The sequence below is a fragment of the Lycium barbarum genome, chromosome 6, assembly GCF_019175385.1.
Source record: "Lycium barbarum isolate Lr01 chromosome 6, ASM1917538v2, whole genome shotgun sequence".
Lineage (NCBI taxonomy): Eukaryota > Viridiplantae > Streptophyta > Magnoliopsida > Solanales > Solanaceae > Lycium > Lycium barbarum.
This window is the reverse complement of record NC_083342.1, coordinates 19,888,201-19,912,822: the sequence shown is the minus strand read 5'-3', so window position 1 is coordinate 19,912,822 and position 24,622 is coordinate 19,888,201. Positions and strand designations below refer to the sequence as shown.

Sequence of the window (24,622 nt, the reverse complement as noted above, 5' to 3'; positions counted from 1 at the left end):
TTTATTATATTAGTGTTTGCTACGAATACAAAGTCTGCACGTTTTTTTTTTTGACATTGTTTGTTTTTTTAATATGGGATTCACTTTTTTTTATATTGCTTGATTTTGTTAATATGGGGTCCACTTTTTTTTTCTCCGTGAATTTGGAGATGGTGGGTTCCACTTTTTTTACTTTTTTTTTTTTTTAATATTGGATGGTTTGTGTTTAATATGTGGGCCCATAATTTTTTTGGGCTCACAAACGGACGACGAAAAAGGGCACCATCCGGTGCTTCTAATATAGTAGAAATTTGATTTTCATTGACAACAGAGTGCTTGGATTATTGCACTCATGTACTTTTCCTTCAAATTCCAACAAATAAGGTGAACCAACACGACTAAGAAGATAGCTTACATCCATAAGGGCTACGTGAGTAAAGGGTGTCTCCTCAGGATACATATTACTACTAAAATGATCATCAGAAATAAGCTTGTACCAAGTTTTACAAACACACTTACAGTGGACGATCGCCTTGATTGGTAATCTTGCGAAGATGTCCGCCAGAATTTCAGAAGGAAGCTGAGAAGTGGAGTCCTGTACTACACAATTTGGAATTTGGTTTGTCTCATGGTTTATTGATTGGTTGTTTCTATGGGATGATTCCATGATAAATATTCTTTCTTTTATGGACTATACTTTTTATGTGCATAGAAATGGAAATATTTAAAGAGATGATGAGTCCTCAAAGCCAAAGCCTAAAAGAAACCGGTTTCTATTTGTCATTGTCAACTAAAAAAGTTTTTGGTTTTTGTCTGAGGGAGGCCAGGAAGCTTAGTTTGGAATGTTTGACAAACATACTTGTCCCTTCTCATTTGGCCAAACTCATCCATAGACATCAGTGGTCATCCGATTCTTTCACTTGAATACCTTAACTAAACTTTGTTTCATTTAGACACCTAAGGTAGGATCTGACTGTGCCGTTTAGACACACTTTTTGCTGACTTGAAAACTTGCGTGATTTGCACACCAAACTGGCGAGTGAAGAGCCCAAAAAACAGATTTTTTTTTTTTAATTCTTTTTATTTCCTTCTTGTTCTTTACTTTTTTTTTTCTCTTTCTTCTCCATTTAATAAATCTTCCACCATTAACAAACCTTCCATCATTGCTATTTTGTTTACAGGAACAAATCAAGTCCGCCACCACCCTCTCTCTCCCTAAGCGTTTATACGACAAGAAAGATGATTTTTCTTTGGATAAATATATTTCATAAACAAAAGAAAAATAAAATCCCCAAAATGATTTTTTTTTAAAAAAAAAAACTTGCCATTAATGGATTCTTTAGAAACCTTGAAGGTTTAAAAAGGGTTAATTGATTTGAGAAAATTTTGAAAAATTAATGTTGGATTGTCTTTGGTCCTCATGGGGAATCTTTCGCTGAAGTTATAACAAATTTGAAGGAGTTTCTCTTGAAAATTTGGATTAAGATCGTGGTTGTAACCAGAATAACATAAAGATGGTGAATAACACCAAGAACAACTATTCATTTCAGAATTTTCAATGTGTCATTTTTTTTCTTTTTTCTTTTTGTTAATAAATCAAGTTTTTCTTTTTCTTTTTTAGAGTATTGCTTTTAATTTGTTATTAAATATTTTAAAATATATTTTTTAATTAAAAAAGACACATGTCCTCATTTTATCGTCATTTGCCACGTCAGCAGCGAGTGTATTGCACACACTTTGTAAATTTGGCTGATTCTGCGAAAAATGTCTAAATGGCACAGTCTGACCCTACCTCAAATGTCTAAATGAAACAAAGTTTAATTGAGGTGTTCAAGTGAAAGAACCGGACGACCACAAGTATCTATCGATGGGTTTGATCATTCTCATTTTAAATGTATCAAGTTGTCATTAATCAAAGCAGCATCCTAAGAATATCATTTGTAAAATTATGAGTGAGTTAGAATGGACTCATTCAAATTGGAAATAAATTATATATACTACTATGTTTTCTGCACGTCGACATTTGAAACTTTTTATTTGAGTTTCAAACAAGTTGTCACTAAGTGGTTCATCATTGACAATTTACAAAGATTAAAATATAAGAAAATGCCTGTAGCTAAGTTGTAATTGTTTAAGATAATCAATATCATTTCATTATATCATATATATATATATATATATACATGTCACTATCCAAAATTGATAGCCGTGATGGCGCCTGATTCCCAATCAATAGGCAAGTCAACACCCCAAACCATTACAATTCAATTAAATGAATTTAGCAGAAATTAATGATATTATCGAAATATCCAATACAAAGTCTATATATGCGGAGACAACAAGACCTCCCATGATTTGTGTCATAAGTACAAGAGCCACTACAATACGATACAAGTCTGAATACTGAAATGCACTGTCGGAAATTCGGAAATACACATTCTGAATACTACTAGAAGACAAAATAATAAAAGGAATAAAGGGAGAAAGTTGTTGCAGAACAGCCATGCAGCTCACCACGACCTCTAATCAACAATACTCTGACTCAATACGTTCTACGGGATCCGCTCGTACTCGGAACCGAATATGCACCACAAAAGAGTGCAGCAAGTGTGGTATGAGCACGAAGCCACATTTTCCCAGCAAATCTCATAGACTGACAACGAAGAAGTAGTGACAGGATTTTGTAAGAAAACCATCTTTTAATCTTACAAGTCTGCATTACACCCAACAGTCAAGTTTCACCGAAATAAGGATAATCAAATGCCAAATAATGTCCAACAATCAATTAAGCACATAATCAGGTAAGAATAGAGGATGTAATACAATGCAATGCTCTGCAATGATAAGCCTCAAGTACCAAATCCTCTCTTAAACAGTATATACACGAAACTCCTCAGTAATCTTTGGGAGTTCGTGACTCATGATGGACTTGCGAGGTCCATATACCGGCATGGACAATTCCACGTGCCCGTGTGGACGATCTCAATGCACTATCAAACAATCCTTGGCACAGACGATCTCCACGTGCTTGACCTTTACTCATATCCCATCTCATACCAATTTATATGCATGATAATATCAGCAGAATAAGGGAATGGCAATGCATCTCAAATTAACCAAATACAAAGCATAATATGCAATCACCTTGGCTATCACAAGTATACGGGTTAAATGATGAGACAACACACTATAAGCAAATAAGTTTATGTAATATCACTTAATGCCCATATGCTTGGCATTCTCGGATTACTATTCATAACTACACAAGATCATAATTTCCCATTCATAACACCGGTACTCATAGCAATGTCCGTCACACCACGGGGACGACCCCCAGCCCCCTCTTTCCACCTTACCCATGAATTCCGTTTATCTTTAATTAGCAAAAATGTCCCTCGACGAAGTCTAGAAATCTTAACATACCTCGTAAGTCGAGCAAACATGCCATGAAGCTCAAAAATCACCTTTCCTTTCCTCAAAGCCTCGGATCTTTCCTAGTCTATCAAATACATAATTTACATAAGTATACGAGTATGTAGACACCCATATTGCTATACTTTGATTGGAAACCCACAAAGGTAACCTCGAGCCCCCAAGGGCAAAACTGGAATTTACAATAATATCGGTTTACCCATAGCCTAAATAGTCTAAATCCAAAAAAAATGAACTAAAACCATCCATAAGTCGACCTCAAAATCAAAGAAATTCATAATTTCTACTCTTGTGCTAAAATCCCTAATTTCCCACCCAAAATCATGGATTAGGATGCTAATTAATGGAAGAATTTAAGAGGAAACATCAAAATAAAAGTTAAAATCTTACCTCCCCCCCCCCCCCCCCCCCCGAGCTAAAACGAGTCCATTGCCCTTGAAATCTCCCAATTTAGAGCTCTAGAACTTGAAATATGAAATGGGAAAATATTTTTGAAGTTGGGGTACTAATTTAGTGGGCTACAGTGAAAACATCATGAGCGCGAAGCCCACAATCGCGGTCGCGATAGACCACCCCGCCGTGCGATTGCAACACCCTTCTCGCGATTGCAAAGAAGGGTGCCTGGCACCAGAAACCAGCAGTCCAAAATTCAGTCCAAACTTCATTTCAACACCCGACACTCATTCGACACCTCGCGGACACAAACCAAATATGCATTTCGCACCCTCAAAACATCGAAACAATGTCATTTTGACCCGATGTTGACCGTGGTCAACTCTAAACTTCAAACTTAATTAGTTTCCAACCCAAAGTCCAAAACACCCAAACCCCTTAGGACCAGAACATACTAGTCAACTTAGTCCATTCCGGACCTCATGGATTCGACGAAACTCTCATTAAAAGGGAATGCCATTAAAAGGGATGTCAATGAGGTGATTGTAGAATCATACTTACAAGTGGTTTTGAATGCTATTAATAATACCAACTCTCCACCTTGGGATATGCGCTAAGTCCTAAATCAGATTTGGAAGATTAAGAATGAAGGAAACTACCCCTTCGTCCATAGTTTAAGAAGAGTCTTATGGAGTCGCTACTCTTCACGGGGACTAATTACTTTCCGTGAGGAAGCAAAAACCTCCATGAAGTTGAACGGAGACCAACTTATCAATTTTAAAATCAGACCAAGGATGAATATTTTTACGTATAATTCTTTTGGTTTGGGGTACTCACTATCCATTGTAATTGATCAACTACCCTCATACATGTATCATAGGACAAAACGACATATGTTCATCTCTTTTTTTGCTTCAGATGATGTGGGAAGAAATATAACCCCGATCTCGCATATATTTGCCTTTTGGATTTTAATATACAAGTTAAGGTTACCGAAGGTCTTTCAGAAACAACCTTCCTAACTCCTGGTCTGCGTACACTACCCTCCCAAACCCCGCTTGTGGGATTACACTGGAAATGTTGTTGTTGTTGTAATATACAAGTTAAGGTTATTGTCTGACCTCGCACCATAACGCTGACCTTTGAACTAAAAAAATCCAACATGAAAATACATTCTTCCACCATGTCTCCAACATGAAAATACACACACAAATATAGATAGTTATCTCTTGGTTCTTGAGAAAAGTAGTACTGAAAACATACAAAGTGTCGCTAATAAGTAACTGAAAGACACCTAACTCCCTGAGAAAACTAAGGCTATACTTACACTGGAAATAAGATGAAACCAATAAAGGAAAATTTCGACCGAGAACCCAGAAAGTAGCATTAAGCATGTTAGACTGAGATGCAGCGTGCAGTTTGAAGGCTGGGCAAGTCTTTGTTACCAATAAACATACACTGGAGAACTCAATCCAAACAGGTACAGTATCTCTGTAATGGTGAAGTCTATACTTGTGAAAACGATGAAGTCCTCTGCCACAATGGCCGGCCCAAGATTGTGCTTGCATGGACAGCAAGGTAAGCATTATTTAGCCTGTGGTAAGAAACAATTATCATTAGGTCGGAAACCTTTTGAGTGTAAAAAGCAGGTGGGAGGGCAGCGAGTAAGCTTTTCTTCACGAGCAACTGCTGCTTTAAGTCTAACAAAGCACCTAAAGAGATTAAAGTACACAAGAAGAAGCTGCAAATGCAATGTTTACCGGTCAACGTCTGGCATAGCCAAAGGATCACGCTGCTCTTCTCTTTGTTCAATAACTGGAGGAGCGCCAGTCATTGTAGACAAATCCTGAGCACCTTCAGCCTACACCAAAAGGATTGACTTCGTACTGTCAGAAGATAAATAATACATACTACAAAACGTTCTTCGTTTAAATATGACCCAGTTAAAATAGGAGACAGATATTATTTCCAGAAACAGGTTATTAAGAAAGGAAAAACAAAGTTCACAGTGTAGTCATCACATGGACAGCCTGCTCATACACCAATGAGTTATCGTCAACTACATAATGTTTGGTAATGAAAAGACATCAAACTTCAGGGAACTAGTGTAAGATAGACCAGCCATAACATTCAGAACTAAAAAAAACTTAAAAAAGAAGTCAAAACCGGAAAAAAAATCAAGAACCAGACCAGAGTAGAAGTTATGAAGACGATGAGATATTAGAAAAAGTTGCAAAGCTTCCCTAAATACTTAGACAAAGCATTTGAAGTAATGGCGTAAGGCATGGATTTCTAAATAAAATCACATTTTCCTGATTCTACGCTGAACAGATCCATGAAAATTGTAAACAAAGCATTATAAGCATTGGCGTAAGACATGGGTTCCTCAATAAAATTAAATTTTTCTGATTCTATGCTGAACAACCTTGAAAAATTTGTCTTGTCTATAACAAGGAGCCCTATCAACTGAGCTACCTTCCTTCTGGCTAATTATTAGCAGTCTGTTCAGCAAAATGAGGAAACCTATACAAAAGGGAAGCAATATTCTGGAATTGCCTGACACAGCTAGGAAGAGTGAGAGACTATGAAAGATATTAATATGATGCTTAAAAGTTATGACCAAGAGAATTACGACGATTTTACCGAGTGCAATCGTCTTATTAGCTATTCCAGAATGCAAAAAAAGTTGGCAGATAAGTTCATGAAGTAGCTTAATCATTCAGCTTCTCATCATAATCAACAAAAAAGAAATGGCCTGAACGAGAAAAATAAGTAAAATCTTGCCTGCTGAGGGTATTGCGCATAACCAGCATATGCACCATATGCATATTGTGAAGGATCCTGGGTGGCTCCATAAGCATAGGCATCATAACCTTGTCCATAGCCATAATAAGCACTCCATTGACTCGGATCAGCAGGCTGACCCCATAGACCAGAGTCCTACAAGATAGCACCATATTTATCAGATGTTAGACAGTCAATAACTTGTGGAATATAAGCAATTCAGATCTACAGTTAATACCAGCATGCTGAAAAACAGTTTGCTTCTTGATGTACATACATAGCACTAATGTCTATAAAGAATAGATCCATATAGAACACGAGATTTTATAATGTTTGTGGTAATTTTTTACCGCTCATCTTAAATGGATTGCTTTTTCAAAGCCTAACAACAAATTTTGTTGCAACAACCTTCTATATTTAACTAGATGTCCATTACCTAAAAGACTTCTCAATTTTGTTTTAAATGGCATCTAAAGGACTCTTTTGTATTGCACCGGTGCTGGAAAAGATTGGACTAGTCCCTAATGAGATTTGTGAATGAAGATTCTTACCAACATTAAAACAATTTCTTTTTTTTGTTGAAGTAAGTTGTTGCATTAAAAAAGCATCAAGAAGATACGTGAATGATTACAAATCATATGGTTATAACTCCAAATACTGCAAAAAAACTAGTATGAGCTGGGAGTTAAGAACCAGAAGCAAAAACTCAAGGCTGCTAAGCCACTGAGAGTGAGCTGATAAAATCTAAAAGGGGAATGACATCATTTACAGGGGAAAGGCTCCAACTAAAAAGATTCATCAAACACTTGGGCCTAAGAGAGCAGTTAAGAGCTGAGATCCCATCAAAACATCTTTTGTTCCTTTCTGTCCATATACACCAAAAAATACATGCTGGATGATTCTGCCAGATATTCTTGATGGACTTGTCCACCAACATTAAAACAATTTCATGACATGGATAACCTTTTTTTGTTTGTTTTGAGAAAGGTAACAATATTATAAATCTTCAGCACAAAGGCTATGCTGGAAATCATATTTACAAGTTCAAAATAAGCAAGAATATACATCCTTGTTCTTCTTATAGGGACCCAATCGTGTCTAACAGGGAAACTACATCTTTTAAGAGCTCCTCCTTCACACCAAAAATGAAAAGTACAAAGGCGGTTCATCTTAATTTTCTGGATAGAACTACTTCTTCCTTCAAAACATCTTTGTGACACCTTTCTAAAATCCTAAAGACTAAACTTTGTTGCTAACAATAAAAATCTACAGGAATATTTTCACCTGTTTAGCTATCAGACTCCTGCAACAAATTCCATGATACGAGTAAAATCTTCTTAAGATCCCAAAGAATAAAGCTAACAATGAAAATCTACAGGATAATTTTCACCTGCTTAGCTGTCGGACTCCTACCCCAAGAAACACGAACAACTTGTTGACCAACCACAGCACCCTGCATTCTCTGGATTGCTTCTTCAGCAGATGACCTGTATAATGAATATGAGGGACAAAACATGAACACTCATAAATAAATGCTATGAATAAGTAAAAGATCAACATTCCATGATTTTGTCATATTTGTAATCTCTCACACATTTGCTCATTGATTTTTAACTCCTTCAAGTGACTGGAAAGGTTATCTTAACGCAGAAGTACAATCAACTGTTACAGGTAACTATTACATCAACTTTGGCAGACCAATACACTTATTTGGTATAATAGAAGTAAAAGTTCCATGAAGACAGATACCTGGCAGCAAACTGCACAAAACCACAGCCCTTGGAAGCAGGGATCTTAACATAAACAATTTCTCCAAACTGCAAAAATACTTGTCTCAGTTCCTCCTCAGTTAAGTTAGGGTCCAGATTACCAACATAAACCTGCAGTTCAGCAAAAACTGTCAGAAGAGAAGTTGAAATACGAGGGACACACTCCAAGTTACTAACTTACTGTTGTATTAGTCAAGTCATTATCTACAGGAATAGTCTGCACTATCGGAGGATAAACGACGGCAGGGGGATATACTGCTGCATCAAAACAAAATTTCAGTGTTTAGTGTGCTGAGGAACATAAAAGAAATTCAAAAGATCAATGCATTTATAAGCTACGCAAATCTTCCAAGCAATGACTTGAGTGTCCACCAATACATCTGATATCCTTTCTAGAAAACTATTGTTCTATCAAGTTATCGAAGGTGCATCAGCAAAAAAAGTGAAAGAGATATGGGTAACTGTTCCAGCAAGTATTTTATGTGTTAGGAGAAAGGAACCAAAGATGTTTGAGGCGATGCTGAAGTGTTACACTACAAAAATACAAATGCATGTATTTACTTACTATGTTGTTTGATCTGAAAACTTAGTAGTTCTTAGAATTTTACGGGTTTACGTTTTTTTTTTTTTTTTGATGAAATAATTGTTATCATTAGAAGCATCAGGCATCAAGTTACGGGTTTAAGTTATGGAATGTAATCTTATAAAGGGGCGGGTCTATTATCCACCGAGTTTCAAACCGTGCACCATTGGCCCTCAGTGCTTTCTCAATTATAAAAAAAAGAACTATATTCTCATATTACAAAGTCACTGGGACTCGAGGTTGGTGTGACTTGCGAGACCTCATACTTAGCCAGTTGGTGAGGGATAATTCCACTATGCACTATCCCCTTCCCTAAGCAATAATAACATTTGATGCTTGTATTTGTGTGTGTGTGTGTGTATACATATGTAAGGTCATTTCCGTAATCATACAGCACTACCTTATTGCTGGATTTAAATATTAATACAACTTATCACTCACTAGAAAATACAGTTATGAATTACCTTTTGCTACTGCATATTGTGGTTGGATAGTGTTTGACTTTTTTGGTGTTGCTGCACTAATGCGCATCGGCCTAGTTGAGCAATACATCCCATTCATTTCAGTCATGGCACGGTTCCGTTCTGTCTCATCAGCAAATTTAACAAAACCATATCCCTTTGAGCGGCCAGTATTCGGATCAGTAACAACCTTCGCTCCTCTAACGGATGGGTAGTGAGTACGAAAAGTCTCTTGCAGTAGATAATCTGTTACATCAGGTGCTAGATCTCCAACAAATATAGAATGCTCTGGCCCAGCATCACGACGCTCACCAATCCCAAATGATGCCCAATTTAACCTAAAAGTTAGCTCTGTCCCCGGTATTTGAGTTCCATTATACGACTGCAAAATCCGCTCAGCAACTGCATGGGAAGAAAACTCCACAAACCCATAGCCCTCTGGTTGGCCAGTGGTTTTGTTGCGGATAACTTTTATTGAAAGCACCTGAATAGACCAAATTGGTCATTAACATAACATTAGATTGAATAAGCATAAGATTATAATTGAACCTTTTCATTATAGTAGTATGATGAACTCTATATTTGAATCAAAGTAACAGTACACATGTTTGCCAAAGAAAGGAGAAGCTTGTGACAGTAATGTGGAGTCATCACTACACATTACCTAAAACAAGCTTAAGCATTTGATGTTAAGGAGAGCAAACGATGGACTAGTCAAAGTTTTAACTACAATAATTAGTTGTAACTTTTCCTTTTAAGAAAGTGAACCAGCATTTTCCAATGTCGGACTCCAAAGTCACAAAGGAAAAAATCCGCCCTAAATTATGTGAAATGGTCTACATACGCCCTCCGTCAACAGTGGGGTCAAAACTACCCATGCCGTCATAGAGTGGCTTAATTTTGCCCTTACTGACTAACGGAAAACTAATTGAACTAATTAGTCTCTAATTGGACTGATTCACACCAAAATTTGCCACGTGTCCAACTCATCTCTCCAACCTTCTTCATCTCTTTCCTCCATTGAAACACCATGCCACTATAAGCACCACCTTAGCTCCGCCAGCCAGCCTTCCTCCAAATTCAGCCATGAAAACCCCTTAAAATTCTTTCACAACTTTTGACAAACGCCTTATATCTACCATTGTAACACACAAGACCACCGCTGCAACACACCATTTTCCACCTACTTCATCCTTCACAGTTAGACTTTAAGAAGATCTCGTTAAAAAGAAAAAAGAGAGTAGAAAAGAAAAAGATTGAACAAACACAATGAGATTCAGTTTTTCCTAGATGCCCAACACCATCCAATTCTCCTTCTTTTTTTATTTCCAAAACAAAATTCTCGGAAAAAGATTCAAACCCATCTCGGGAATTCTTAAATCTTCAATACCCAGATCACAGATTTTCATCTCCAGTCCCCCTGACCACCATCTCCCTTTCAACATAATGCACAGCAGAAGCTTAAATCTGATGGAGATTTTTCAAATGTATCAATGCCATCAATTCAAGCAAAACAACAGAACACAAAAGGGAAAATTTCTAGAATGTAAAAACCCACCATCTACATCCTACAAGCTTCAGTCTATTCCAGTTCTTGGACAGCCAAAGTCAATTCTTTTGGTGACTCAGAACATTTGTCACCTCTTACTCTGCTGGAAACTAAAGATGACCCCATTATTTGCAACTGCGAGTTGATTTATGTTCTAAGACCAGAAACAAATGAGAAACTGTTATGGAGATTTCAGATTAAGATGACAGAGGGGGAATTTTCTGGCTATTGATTTATGGATTGGAGACTGGTGCTTCAGGCTGGGAAAATGGAGAATCCAGGTTGTGATGGTGTTTCTGTGGTGGTTGTTTAGGCAGCAGGATGGTGGAGATGGCATGGTTGGAGGTGGTTATTTTTTAGGAGGTCCCTTGCGGGTGAGTGGGTGGAAGTGGAGGATGGGGTGTTCTCTGTAGTTGAGAAGGTGGAGATGCATTGGTGGTCTTTGGTCGTGTCTGTGGTGAAGAAGATGGCTTTGGAAATATTGGAGAGGTGATGCGGGTTGGGTTTAATTTAAGCCATGTCTGACACGTGGAAAATTCTAATTAGTTCAATTAGTTTTCCATTAGTCATATGTAGACCATTTTCGCATAGTTCACTGGCAAATTCAGACCTTTTCCCAAGTCAGAAATACTTGTGACGCACTCAATGGTATGGCCTAGTGGTCAATGAAGTGGGAAGCAAATCATAGGAGATCAAGGTTCAATTTCCAGCAGAAACAACATATTAGTCTTCCTAAACCTTGATAGGTAGAGTTACCAGATACATGTAGGGGCAGGGGATAACAAGTACTTGATGGAAGCAAAATTATCGGCCTGGCCCATTTATCCTACCATACACGAGGCTAAATTTAACCTAACCTACATCTACAACAATAAATAGGAAAACCCCAGTGTAAAAATGGTCTAGCTATAAAAATGTGTTCTTCTCAGCGAAGGTCATCCAACCATTTATACTTGAGAAATATACAAAGCAGCAGTACATATTTCCATTTGTGAAAATGCATTCTCAACTCCTTATGAAGCCCTTATGTTCCTTGCCTTAAAAATGATCCATGAGACAGTGAGGGAGAAAGATTTTATGTGTCCTTCTTTCTCATGCTTCTTCCCTACCAACGTGTCAAAAGCTCCTTGATACACCTCAACATAACCAAGCGGAGCTATTCACTGCTTTTTAACAACTGAAAAACTGATAGCTTAGTTGTCGGAAGTCGGAACTCTTGGATAGGTCAGATTAGAGACATCTTTCAGCATTTCTAATAAGAAGATTCTAATAATGCAAGAATTGTTCTTTCGGCTATACACAATATCTTCTCTTAGAACCACTTATACCATTACACCAGAAAATTTCCTTACATCAAGGTGATGTTTTCTTTCTATTTTACCCCTCTTTCTTTGTTGCTAGGCTACATACCATGAAGAAGCAAGCACTTCAGCCTCGCCTTAATTTCCACCTTATCTGAAATAGCACATACTTCTTTGAAGTTCAATCACACAAACCCTATAAAGCACACCAATCGCGCCCTTAGTTACTCAGAAGGGAGCAGTTCTCAATCATGGGATAGTTCTCATGTTAACAATCGTATTCCAAAGTTTTAATCCCGCCACATAGTGTTCTACATTTCACCAGCTTCTCAAGAAAAGCACCAACTTGTACGAAAAGAGTTCATCCTACTCAAAATTTCCACTTATGTTCTTTCCAAGTGCACAAAACAAAGACCACCTTTTTACACCAACCAACCTTTTAATCTCTAAACATTGCAATACCGAGCATAGCATGGAAGGAGGACTCAATGCCTTACTACACTCGTTGTAACAAAAGCAAACAATACTTCCCTCATTTCATTTTCTATAATAGTCTAGCCACAATTTTTTTCCCTTTTCTAATATCCTAGGCTCCACTAACACTTGCTAGAACGACATAAATAAAAATAGAGCAGAATCGCCACAAATTTCACCATTATTACAGTTTTAAGTTTCTTCAAGAATTCAAAGAAACACATAACTATTCATTAACCAGCCACAAGACTTAGCTATTTGAACTTACCAAATAAAAATCTTGACTACTTTAGAAAAACTCAAGATACCCAAATATACATATTCAACCAAAAAATCAGAATAAGGGTGTGTTCGGTATGGAGGAAATTTCCTATTTTCCTAGGTACGGTTGGTCAAAATTTTCTGAAAACATTTTCTCTAGGAAAACAAGTCTAGAAATGACTTCCCTAGTGGAAGTAGGGAAAACAAGTACCACAAGTGGCATTTCGTATGGATTCCTCAAACACACCTCATCTTCACCCCCACCCCGTAGCCCCCATTCCCACCACCCCACACCTAGGGAAGGAGCTAGGTAGGGTTGAGGGGTCCACCCTTTGGCGGAAAACTGCACTGCATATACAAAGTTAAAAAAAAAAATTATATATAGTAGATGTTAAAACCCTTTGGCTTCTTCGTCTATTCACTTCTTCATATTTTTGAACCTCTTAATGAGAATCTTGGCTCCACCACCGGCCACACCCCTACGCCCACTCCCACTCCCACTCCCACTCCCACTCCCACCCTCACCCCCACCTCACATAGTATTATTTATATAAATTATATACAAATGCTTTGTACTGAACAAGAAAATAAGTAAGAAACCCACTTATTTTCCTGGAGAAGAATTCAAAGGAACACATTAACTACTGATTAACCAGTCCCAAGAAATGGCTATTTGACTACTTAAGCAAAAAGCAAGATACCCAAATAAACATATTCAGCCTAAAATCATAATAAATGAAAACAAGAAGCGTATAGTTAAATTTTTAGGGGAAAAAGAAAAAAGAAAAGAGAGACCTCAGCAGTGGTAGCAAACCAGCTATGGAGATAAGATTCATCAGCCCAATATGGCAAATCACCAATCCAAAGAGTACGCACTTCTTCAAGAGTAGCAGGCTGGTGGTATGGCTGCTGTTGGGGGTTCATTTTTTGGGTTTCTGTGTTGTGTTTCGAAGGGGTTTATAACAAATTTATCAATTCAATATATACATTACCTTAGCCCTTAGGAGAGAAGAGCTTGGTAAATGTTTAATTTTGGTGCACCTATAATTAATGACCAAATAGCCTTCCCAAAATAAATATTTTTGTAAGTTGCTAATTAATTTGTCCCTTGGAAACTATCCAAACGAAACTTACTATGTCTGTTTGGCCAAGTTTCTAAATTTAGTTTATTTTAACAAGTATTTTTTATAACAGGAAAAGTCCAGATCTGTCCTTCTACTATACGAAATTGCACGGATATGCCCGTCGTTAAAAAGTGGTCTCACATATGCCTTTAACGTTACTTTTTGGGTTACTCATGTCCACGATTTAACGGAAACCCGACTAAAATATTGGAGGGCATATTTGTACAGTTTCGCATAGTATAGGTGCATATTCGATCCACTGAAATTCCTAAATATTATGGCAAAAAACAAAAATATGGCATAAAATATCATTGCATTCCAAAACATAAAAAATATTTGCAATTACAATCCATGCATCCACCATTACATTACATCTAAATTATACAACTAAAAGATTAAATGCAGACAGAATAGCTTAGGACCCCCCTGAACTTGTCGATTTTTATTCGGTGTACACCTAAACTATGTGTTGGCTTAATTACCCCCCTGAACTTGGTAATATGATAGTCTCGACCCCCATAGACGCTGGCAACCCATGGTCGTGTGACACACGCGCTGCCACATGGATTTTTTTGTCCATGTGGCATTTTTTAAGGATAAAATATACATTTTTTACCTTTTTAAGTTCACCAATTATTTAGATCATCTTTTTTGGGCCAAATCTGTAAAAAAAGAACTTGAAACAACAATATTTTGACCATACTTTTTTTTATTCGTCTAAAGATAATGATATTCTAATCAAGTTATTTTTATATATTTGGTCAGAAAAAGAAGAAATACACAGTTAAAGCAAATAATCATTGTATCTAAAAAGAAATAAATAAAATATCGACCAAATATTTTAAGAATTTGACTCGAAAAAAATAATGTAGAGTTGAATTAAATAGTAATTGCATGAAAAGAAAAATACACAATTTTTTTTTGTAGAAAATACACCTTCTAAACTTCATTACTTTTGCTAAACCTTCTTTTTATTTGGCTAAAATAAATAGAGTTTCAACTAAGTTATTTAGATTTGGATCCCAAAAAAGGAAAAAAAACACATAGTTGAAATAAATAATCATTATATCTAAAAAGAAAAAAATACAATTGGGATAAAATATGCAATGAATATTAAGAAAAACCAAAAAGAAACACAATTGGAAAAAATAAATCATTATATTGATTATATGGCGATTAATAGTTGAAAAATACTCCACTTGGAAGCTGATTTTTCGATTTTTGACCCTTCCACGTGCCTAAAAGAGAGTGTGTTCACGCTCTTTGCCACATCAGCGACTAGGGGGGTCGAGACTATCACATTACCAAGTTCAGGGGGGTAATTAAGCCAACGCATAGTTTAGGTGTACACTAAATAAAAATCGACATGTTCAGCGGGGTCCCAAGCTATTCTTGCCATTAAATGCAACTACAACCATCTTTTAAAGATTGTTTTCACAAACAAGAGCACCATTTTCCCTTTTCAAAAGATTTGTTTTACTAATGATGATATCATTTTTATTTTTCAATTTTAATGTAAGTCATTACAGATCACAAAAAAAAAAAATCACCAGTCATTATAGATCTACTAAATTTCTATTATGCGTGGAATTCACGAAAGGGCCAGACCACATTGAATTTTATGTAAGACCATATAAATGCTTAAAATGTAATATTCTTTCTATTATTGTAATATTCTTTCTATTATTGTAAGACCGTATAAAAAAAAAATCACAAGTCTAATGTAAGTCATTATAAATCACAAAAAAAAAAAAAAAAATCACAAGTCATTACAGATCTACTAAATTTCTGTTATGCGTGGAATTTGCGAAAGGTCCATACCACATTGAATTTTATGTAAGACCGTATAAATGCTTAAAATGTAATATTCTCTCTATTATTGTAAGACCGTATAATCTGTAATGAATTTTTTTTATGTTTATATTTTGTGCGGTAGTTGTTGCATGCATTATCATGTAGATACTGGGACTGGGAATACAAAAAATATCCAGGTCATCAACAAATTGAAAAATAAAAATGATATCATCATTATTAAAACAAATATTTTAAACAAGTTTAGATATGACTGATAATTTCAGAAAAACCTCCTCAAGTTTAGCTCTACAATATTAACCTCTGAAATAAGAACTAGGGAGCTCTCTTCTCTCTCTCCTAAACCCTGCATGCAAACCCTAGCATAACCCCACGTAGCCGCCGTACAATGGCTAGCATGGCCGCTAGTCAGCCACCTCAGGTGGTTGGCCAGACCTCCGCTGCCATTACTTGTTACACCTCTGAGATTTTGGACTTATTGCATTGAGAGTAGACTAATGCGAGCTTAAGGTGAATAAGAAGTCCTTACGAGATTAAGGAAAGTATTAGATAGCTTAAAGTGTGTACCATAGGATTTTGAAGTCAAATGAGTATGTGGAACTATGTTCGTTGAAGGAAGTGAGATGTAAGTCATGTTTGGAAAGATTTTCGCTATAATTGAGCTGATATTTATTTAGTAATGTCTAGAGGAGGGGCTATGGGGCCTCTTGTATGATTAATGAAGTGTTATGCAAGTGCCAAGAAGGTTCCATAAGGATTGGGAGTCAAATGAATCGAAAGGAGCAACTTATCGGAAGATGGCACTTTACGGACCATTTGACAGACCGTAGGATATTTGACGTCCCGTCAAATGGTAGAGCACCACCGTATAACGGTCACAGTGAGCTGTGCAAAGCTGGGAACTTTGACGGACCGTAGGAATTTTGACGGTCCGTCAAAGTGGGCGCTGAATTGCCCGTCGGGTTTTAAGTCACGCTTTAAATATTTCATTTCACTTCATTTGGGCATTTTATTTTCTCAAATCAGATCCAAGAGCTCTCCAAAAACCCTCTTTTCAGCTCCATAAACTAATCTAAGTCAAGTCCAAGAAAAATTAAGAGATTCAAGTGCTAAGAAACTTGCTAGGGCTTGTGGAATTCAAGTTTTCCTTGGGTGTTGATGCTAGGGTTTTTCACCTTGGTGGAGTAAGTTGATTCAAGACTTGTTCTTAAGTGATTGAGGTAAGATTTCACATCTTTTACATACGGTTGAGGTTGTTTGATTGTTATACCATGTGAGTGAAGGAAGAAAAATGAAAATGGAGTTCAAGTAGGAATTTAAGGATATTATGAGCTATAGGTTATCTTGAATTGAAATTCTTGACATGTTAGGAGTATAATCTTGTTGTGGATGTTATAGATGATGTTGAGGAAATATTGTATGTAAGCATATATGGTGTTGTGTTGTAGCCATTGTTATGAATAAGCATGAAAAGGAGTTTTGGGATTGGATGATGCTTAACTTGAATGAAAACTCTTAATTATGGTATTGTTGATAATGTCATTGTTGATTGGGAGTTGTTTTGGAATTTGGTAGAAGTAGATGAAATAGGGGAAATGCTACCCAATTTTCCCTAGCTTACGAATTATACTCGTTTGAACTTAAGGGTGCCATTGAAGCCTAACCTTGGTATGAACCCTCTTAAATGTAGATTTCTCGGGCTTTGGAGGTGAATGTTAAGTAGTTAAGAAGACATAAAGATATGTAAGGCTAACCCTTCTTTCTTAAGGCATGATTCTATTAGTGTATACCTTCATGTGAAATCCATAGTATCATCCATGACGATTTTATTCCTAGAATCACTAAAGCTCATGAATCTTGATATTCTCACGATACCATTAGTCTCATTCTATGATAGTTGATCCTCCAAAGAAGGATATAATGAAAATGATGATGATGATGATGAAGATGGTGAGGATACTTATGTACTCCTATATATATATAAGTATGACTAGTAAGAACACCGAGCTTAGATGGACGGGTATGATACCTATCGCGCGCGCACCACTGTAGTTGGGTACAGATGACACTGAGCCATGGTAGGGCCAGGTATGTATAACACCGAACTTTATTATAGTCGGGTATGTAAGGCACCGAACCTCTATGGTCAGGTATGATACTATTATATGTATAAACGTATGAAATGGAAGTTTCCCATTAGGAAGAGGGTAAGTAAATATGATGAACATCACTAGAGGTCTAACTAGCTCTTTCATTCCATGACTTTTCTATCTTATGTTATTTCCTCATGCTTCCATTATGTTGTTGGTTATGCTTTACATACTCAGTACATTATTCGTACTGACGTCCTTTTATTTGTGGACGCTGCGTCATGCCCGCAGATGGATAGGGAGATAGACTTGACCCATAGACTGCTTGTTCAGAGACTGCATAGCGGAGCTCCATTTGATTCGAAGCTGCAGCTGTTGGTACTATTCTTTTGTTTATATATATATGGGCATGGCGGGGCCCTGTCCCGTCCTTATGATAATACCCATACTCTTCTTAGAGGCTCGTAGACAGTCATGTAGAGTAGATGTCTTTTGCCTTGTCGGCTCATGTTTTGGTATATTATTTTGTTAGCCTTGTCGGCTTGTGGGGATGTGTATGGGCATAGGTGTTGACGTTGATATATAAAAGTGTTTTAGCCGTTGGAAATGGTATTATTGAGGCATAGAATTGTTAATAGGCCATGCAGCCCACCTAGATATGAATGTGAATGTACGATGAGAGGTGCCCGGTGGGTTAGCTCCGGGTGCCCGTCATGGCCCTCCGGTTGGGTCGTGACATTACTACACCCATAGATCCTCACAACCTCATTCCAGATTCATCCAAACCTAAATACAATGATTTTTTTAAACCTTCAATAATGAATCCCATGCAAAACCCTACTTTTACGTCCAAAATCCCTATGAAGCAAGCGTCTCTTCTCAATGGTATTCCTCTTTTACGTTGGACACAAAAGGAAGTCATGGAAAACCATAAGCATGTTGTTATTGGAAATTTTTCACACGGTTGGCCTGCTATGAAGGATTGAGAAATATTATTCCCACATAATGTGGGATTAAAGGAATGTGTGAAATTGGCTTATTTATATCTAGGCATGTTTTGATTAGGCTTTCTCTTATGGAGGACTTTATCAATCTATGTTCGAAGGGTTCTTATTATTTGCAATCAAAGGATGGTCAGTCCTATCAGATGAGGCCATTAATTTATGATACAAAGTTTAAAGTTAATGAAGAAACATGGAAGGTAATCTCTTGGATATCGTTTCCTAACCTCCGGCCAACATTTTTTGTGAAGGAATCACTGTTCTCACTTGCTACTGCTATGGAAGTTCCATTACAACTAGATCTAGCTACTATCAATCGTACTAGACCTAGTTGTGTACGTGTTAAGGTTGTGGTTGATCTTCTTTCTGATTTACCAAAACATGTGAATATGGAGATTGTTAATGAGGATACAAAAGAGATTGATACTGTTAAAGTGAAAATCCATTATGATTATCTCCCAAAATACTGTGGTGAATGTAGATTACAAGGCCATAGTGATGAAGAATGTTGGCATCTTCACCCTGAATTAACTTATCATGAAGAAGAAATGTGTACTAGGAGAAGGGGATAGTGGTTGAGGAAGATATACCTGTTAAGGATGACAAGCTTGATTTTCAGGATCAGATGAGGAAGAAGCTTAACAATTATAATAAAAGGAAGTTCAATCCTAGAATTTTATCTAGTGGCAGAATTCTTGGTGATCCTGGCAATTGGAATGTTATCGAGGATAATAGAGTGCTGGAGGGTTCAAATATAGCAGGAATAGTGAGAACGGGCTAGTCCAACAAACAACAATAGATGGGGTGAAGGAGCAACTCTAACAAAAGGCATTAGATGTTCAATTGGTGGAGATACACAACAAATTTGATGTTTTGCAAGAAGTCGATCAGCCATTAGAGGTTCAAAAGGATGATTATAGGAATCAAGTGGAGGAAGTTATTAACAGCTCTGATGAGAAGTCTCAGATCAACTATAGTATGGAATGCAGTAATGAGAGGAATGGAGATTTTGCAAAGCAGATGGTTATATTTTCAATCAAAGAGGCTAGTAAAGAGTTGTGGTGTGATAGGGTGGAGATTGAAGATGGAGAAATATTAGATAATTATTCTAAAAGTCATATAGATCACTTGCATGATCTGTCTGAGGACAAGGAGAATGCTGATGTGCAAGAAAGGCTTGATGATCCAGTCTTTAATGATCAGGAAGCAGGAAATCTTGGTCCCGATCTTGTATCCATGATGGAGCAGAAGTGGAGAAGAAGACGGCTATAGAGTTAATTGAAAAGGATGGGGATAAGGTCATTATTGGTACATATCCAGCTACAAGGGTGGAGAATTTTGTTTCCAACCCTCTTCAAGCTATTGTGCAGGTCCCTAATCCTTTAGCTATAATTAATAAGAATTCTCCTTTAAAGGAGCATGCCAGTGATGAGAAAGATATGGAGAAGAGGTCAGATGATTCTCATGCTAAGACACTTGAAGTGAATATTGATGTTGTAAGGGTAGAAGATGATCAACTGGATGAAAGAGGTGATTTGGAGAATTGTTCTCCTCATAAGCAAGTTGGTCTGGAGGTTTCAAACAACAATAAGAATAATCTCCTAAGGCGGTTTCACCTGCAAAAAGGCAGAAGAAGAATGCCAAATCTGTGCCAGTGGAAAAACTACTACCTACAAGGGTTGTACCAGAGAGGACAATTGCTAAATCCAATTTTAAATGATGTTGAAGTCATTTATATGGAACATCAGATCAGTCAGGACTTAAAAAGCCTTTCACAGGCTCCAAATGTTAAATAGACATCACATATTTTTTCTCATTGCTCCGTTGGAACCTTTTCCGCAAGCCAGGAATATTCAGACATAGAAGAGAAGATTGGGGATGCATGTTGCAGATTCAAATTGTAATGTAAAGATTTGGTACTTTGTCTCAGAGAATATTGATATGGTTCTAATTCTTCTCGGCAGGTTACACTTAGGCTATTTTTTCAAGAGCTGGATAAGACTTTGTTTACAACCTTAGTATATGCTTAATGTAATGAGGTTGAGAGGCTGGAGTTGTGGGATGGTATCGATCAGCTCTCTAGCAGTTTAAATGATCCACAGATGATTGGTGGTGACTTCCACTGGCCACATCCCTACGCCCACTCCTACCCCCACCTCACATGGTATTATTTATCTAGATTATATACAAATGCTTTGTACTGAAGAAGAAAATAAGTAAGAAACCCACTTATTTTCCTAGAGAAGAATTTAAAGGAACACATTAACTATTGATTAACCAGTCCCAAGAATTGGCTATTTGACTACTTAAGCAAAAATCAAGATACCCAAATAAACATATTCAGCCTAAAATCATAATAAATGAAAACAAGAAGCGTAAAGTTAAATTTTTATGGGAAAAAGAAAAAAAAAAGAGACCTCAGCAGTGGTAGCAAAGCAACTATGGAGATAAGATTCATCAGCCCAATATGGTAAATCACCAATCCAAAGAGTACGCACTTCTTCAAGAGTAGCAGGCTGGTGGTATGGCTGTTGTTGGGGGTTCATTTTTTGGGTTTCTGTGTTGTGTTTCAAAAGGGTTTAACAAATTTATCAATTCAATATATACATTAGGAGAGAAGAGCTTGGTAAATGTTGAAGTTGCAATATTTACATAGAAAATTTAACTAAAGGTGACAATCAAGTGTTCTAATTACGAAAAATGACAAAGGGTACTTACTCAAGACTCTTTAGTACAAAATATATAAATAGCTTTTCTTATTTACAAAATATAGCGGATTTTCATATATTTTTTGTTTTTTTGTTTTTTTTTTCAGAATTTTTTTAAATTAAAATTATTTTAAAAATATATATTTTTAAAACTTTTTTTAAAAAAATATTTTTTTTTAAATTTATTTAAAAAAAAAAACTTAATTTGTTTTTGCTCAAAGGCTTAAAAAATTACCTCAAATTTTTGTGTATGAAAGCTGTATGAAAAATATATGAAATGTGTATGTGTGAGCGAAATTTTTAATATAGTTTTCATAGACAAAATTGTGAGCGAAAACTTTAAGCCTTCAATATTGTATGAAAGTTGTTACAATGTTGTTGTAGTTGTATTAATTTTTCAGAAACCTAATATGAACTTTATCTACGAAAAATGTGAATGAAATTCTAAGTCTTGAGCGAGATATACACATTTCATACCATTCTCATACATAAAAATTTGAGCGTAATGTTTAAGCCTTGATCGAGATGTACATATTTCATACGTTTTTCATACACAAAATTGAGTGAACTTTTTAAGCCTTGAGCAAGATATACACATTTCATACACAAAATTTTGAGCGATTATTTTAAGTCTTGAATGTTGTATCAAAGTTGTATACAATGTTGTTGTAGTTGTATTAATTTTATAGTAATCTAACATGTACTTTATACCTTGAAATGTGAATGAAATTCTAAGCCTTGAGCGAGATACAAATTTCATACCCTTTTTCATACACACAATTTTGAGCGGATTTTTAAGCCTTGAACGAGATATACACATTTCATACATTTTTCATACCGTTTTCATACACTAAATTTTGAGGAACTTTACGAGATATACACATTTTGATACAACTTTCATGCATAAATTTTTGAAAAATATTGTTTTTAAAAAATAAAAAGATTTTTTTTAAAAGAATTAAAAAAAAGATTTTTTAGAAAAATGATTTTTTTTAATAGTATGTTTTGTATAGGATTTGTAATGTTATGTTTTGTAAATAGAAAACTATCGTCAAGTTTTGTAAATATTTCTCCTTATTATGTATATATACGTACTTTACCCTTTGTTAATTTGGGACAAAAACAGAATTTCAAAAAAAAAAAAAAACATAAGTATAAGTGGACTTTCAAAAATTTGATAAAAGCTTAAAGCGTTTTCAAGTCTTTTGGGCCAAAAGCCCAAACCTATAAAAGGAAATACACTTAAACTTTAGTTTGGGAATAAGATGGCTTTGATGTGGAATATGGTTGATCAATTGAGCTTCAAATAGACTAAGATGAATAAATAAACTCTATTTTCCATTTTATACTTGCCTATACTATTCTTATAAAGGAGATATACTCCATTTATTTTCCCATATACAGATAAGGACTAAAATCATAACATTTGGACAAAATCAGTAGTAACTCTACTTGAGAGAAATCTTAAGTGCGTGTTGGTCCGGAAATGAAGTGAGTTGAACCCCTTATACTATTTTAAAACCAAATCTTTTTCTTTAAAGGATATTTTTGCCAAAAAGTGGAGTTTATGATTAGCATGTCAATTTTGCAATAAAAAAAACAATTTTAGCAAATAATCACATTAATCACACATTTGTTACACCTCACATTTTTGTACATTGAGTTTCGCCGAGTACTAGTTGTCCTAGTCTTGGGAAGCAGGACTAATTTTTTGAGGTCATGAGGATAGATAAGACATGTCCATTTTGGGTATATAAGAGTGTAAAATCATGTTTAGTAAGCTTCAGGAAGGTCTAAGACTTGTCGAATCATCGGAGTTAAGTTTCAGCCAAAGTTCGACAAAGTGTCACATTATGGCGCAATATGTGGCTCTCAGAGCACACTCTGCGAGACGCAGACCATGTTTTGAGAAATTCAGAGTGTGCAACATCGTGTGACAGAAAATTTTGATGATTTTGCAAGGTCTGCGACATGACATGCGGCTCTCAGAGCACGCTATGCGACGCCGCAAACCTCGCTGCAGGTTGTGTCGGTCCAGAATTTTCTAGACTTAATATAAATAGACCCAATTCGGCCCTCACTCATTATTTCACCATTTTTGGACCTAGAAACTTCCAAAACTTTCTCTACAAGTCCTCATATGATCGAAGACCAAAATCAAGGGCAAACTAAGTGATTTTAACATAAATAATTCCATAATCATCATTAGATTGTTTCCCCCCTTGTGGTGCTAAATTTGGAGACTTCTCGGAGGTGAAGAAATTTCGAATTTAGAGTGATCCTTGTGATTGAAGGTAAGATTATCACTCCATCTTCATGTTTATAGTATTATTTGGCCTATATACAACTGATGGGAAGGAGAGCATGTGAAAGTAAAGTTTAATTGTGCTAGAACTTGTTCTTTGCTATGTCTGAGTCATGAATTGTTCTAGACTTGATGTGGTTGTGATATTGTTGGGTTGGTTATGCAAATAGAGTTGTAGTATGAAGATGTCGGAGTGCTAAGTCAGTTGTGAAGATGGAAAAGAGCTAGTGGGGAGTTTGTGATGCCAAAATATGTATAGGATCAAGTAAAACAAGTTACATGAATCTTATGCACATAAGATGTTCAACAAAATGTCTAAATGAGTTCCTTTATAAGTTATGAACCCATCGTTGATACAGATACTTCGTTTACTATAGATAATCATTCATAGAGCGTACAAGGGCTCGTGGGATCCGTATACCAAGGAGACAAGGAATGTTAAGGCTAGCCTTTTGTTTTCTTAAGGCATGATTCCTTGTTGTGAACCTACACACAATATCCATAATATCCTTATTCTTAAAGAATACTAGAAGCTTATGATTCTCAAGGTTTTTATGATATCATTGTTAAATGTCCTTCATAATGATGATGAGTTC

At 36.2% G+C, this 24,622-nt stretch overlaps 1 protein-coding gene across 2 annotated transcripts; it reads right to left on the bottom strand.

Moving 5' to 3' along the window:
- Nucleotides 1-4,929: 4,929 nt before the first annotated feature.
- LOC132643569 (polyadenylate-binding protein RBP47B') lies at nt 4,930-13,997 on the bottom strand. Of its 2 annotated transcripts, none has more exons than XM_060360025.1 (8): nt 13,782-13,997; nt 9,405-9,885; nt 8,539-8,612; nt 8,338-8,468; nt 7,979-8,075; nt 6,589-6,744; nt 5,565-5,665; nt 4,930-5,398 (listed from the first exon to the last, which is right to left on the bottom strand). In XM_060360025.1, the coding sequence occupies exons 1-8, from the start codon at nt 13,908-13,910 to the stop codon at nt 5,311-5,313; spliced, it is 1,257 nt and encodes a 418-aa protein (XP_060216008.1). In that variant the 5' UTR covers nt 13,911-13,997; the 3' UTR covers nt 4,930-5,310. The 2 variants fall into 2 exon arrangements, with proteins under 2 accessions (XP_060216008.1, XP_060216007.1); XM_060360024.1 differs by having other exon boundaries at nt 8,539-8,615; nt 13,782-13,996.
- Nucleotides 13,998-24,622: the final 10,625 nt, after the last annotated feature.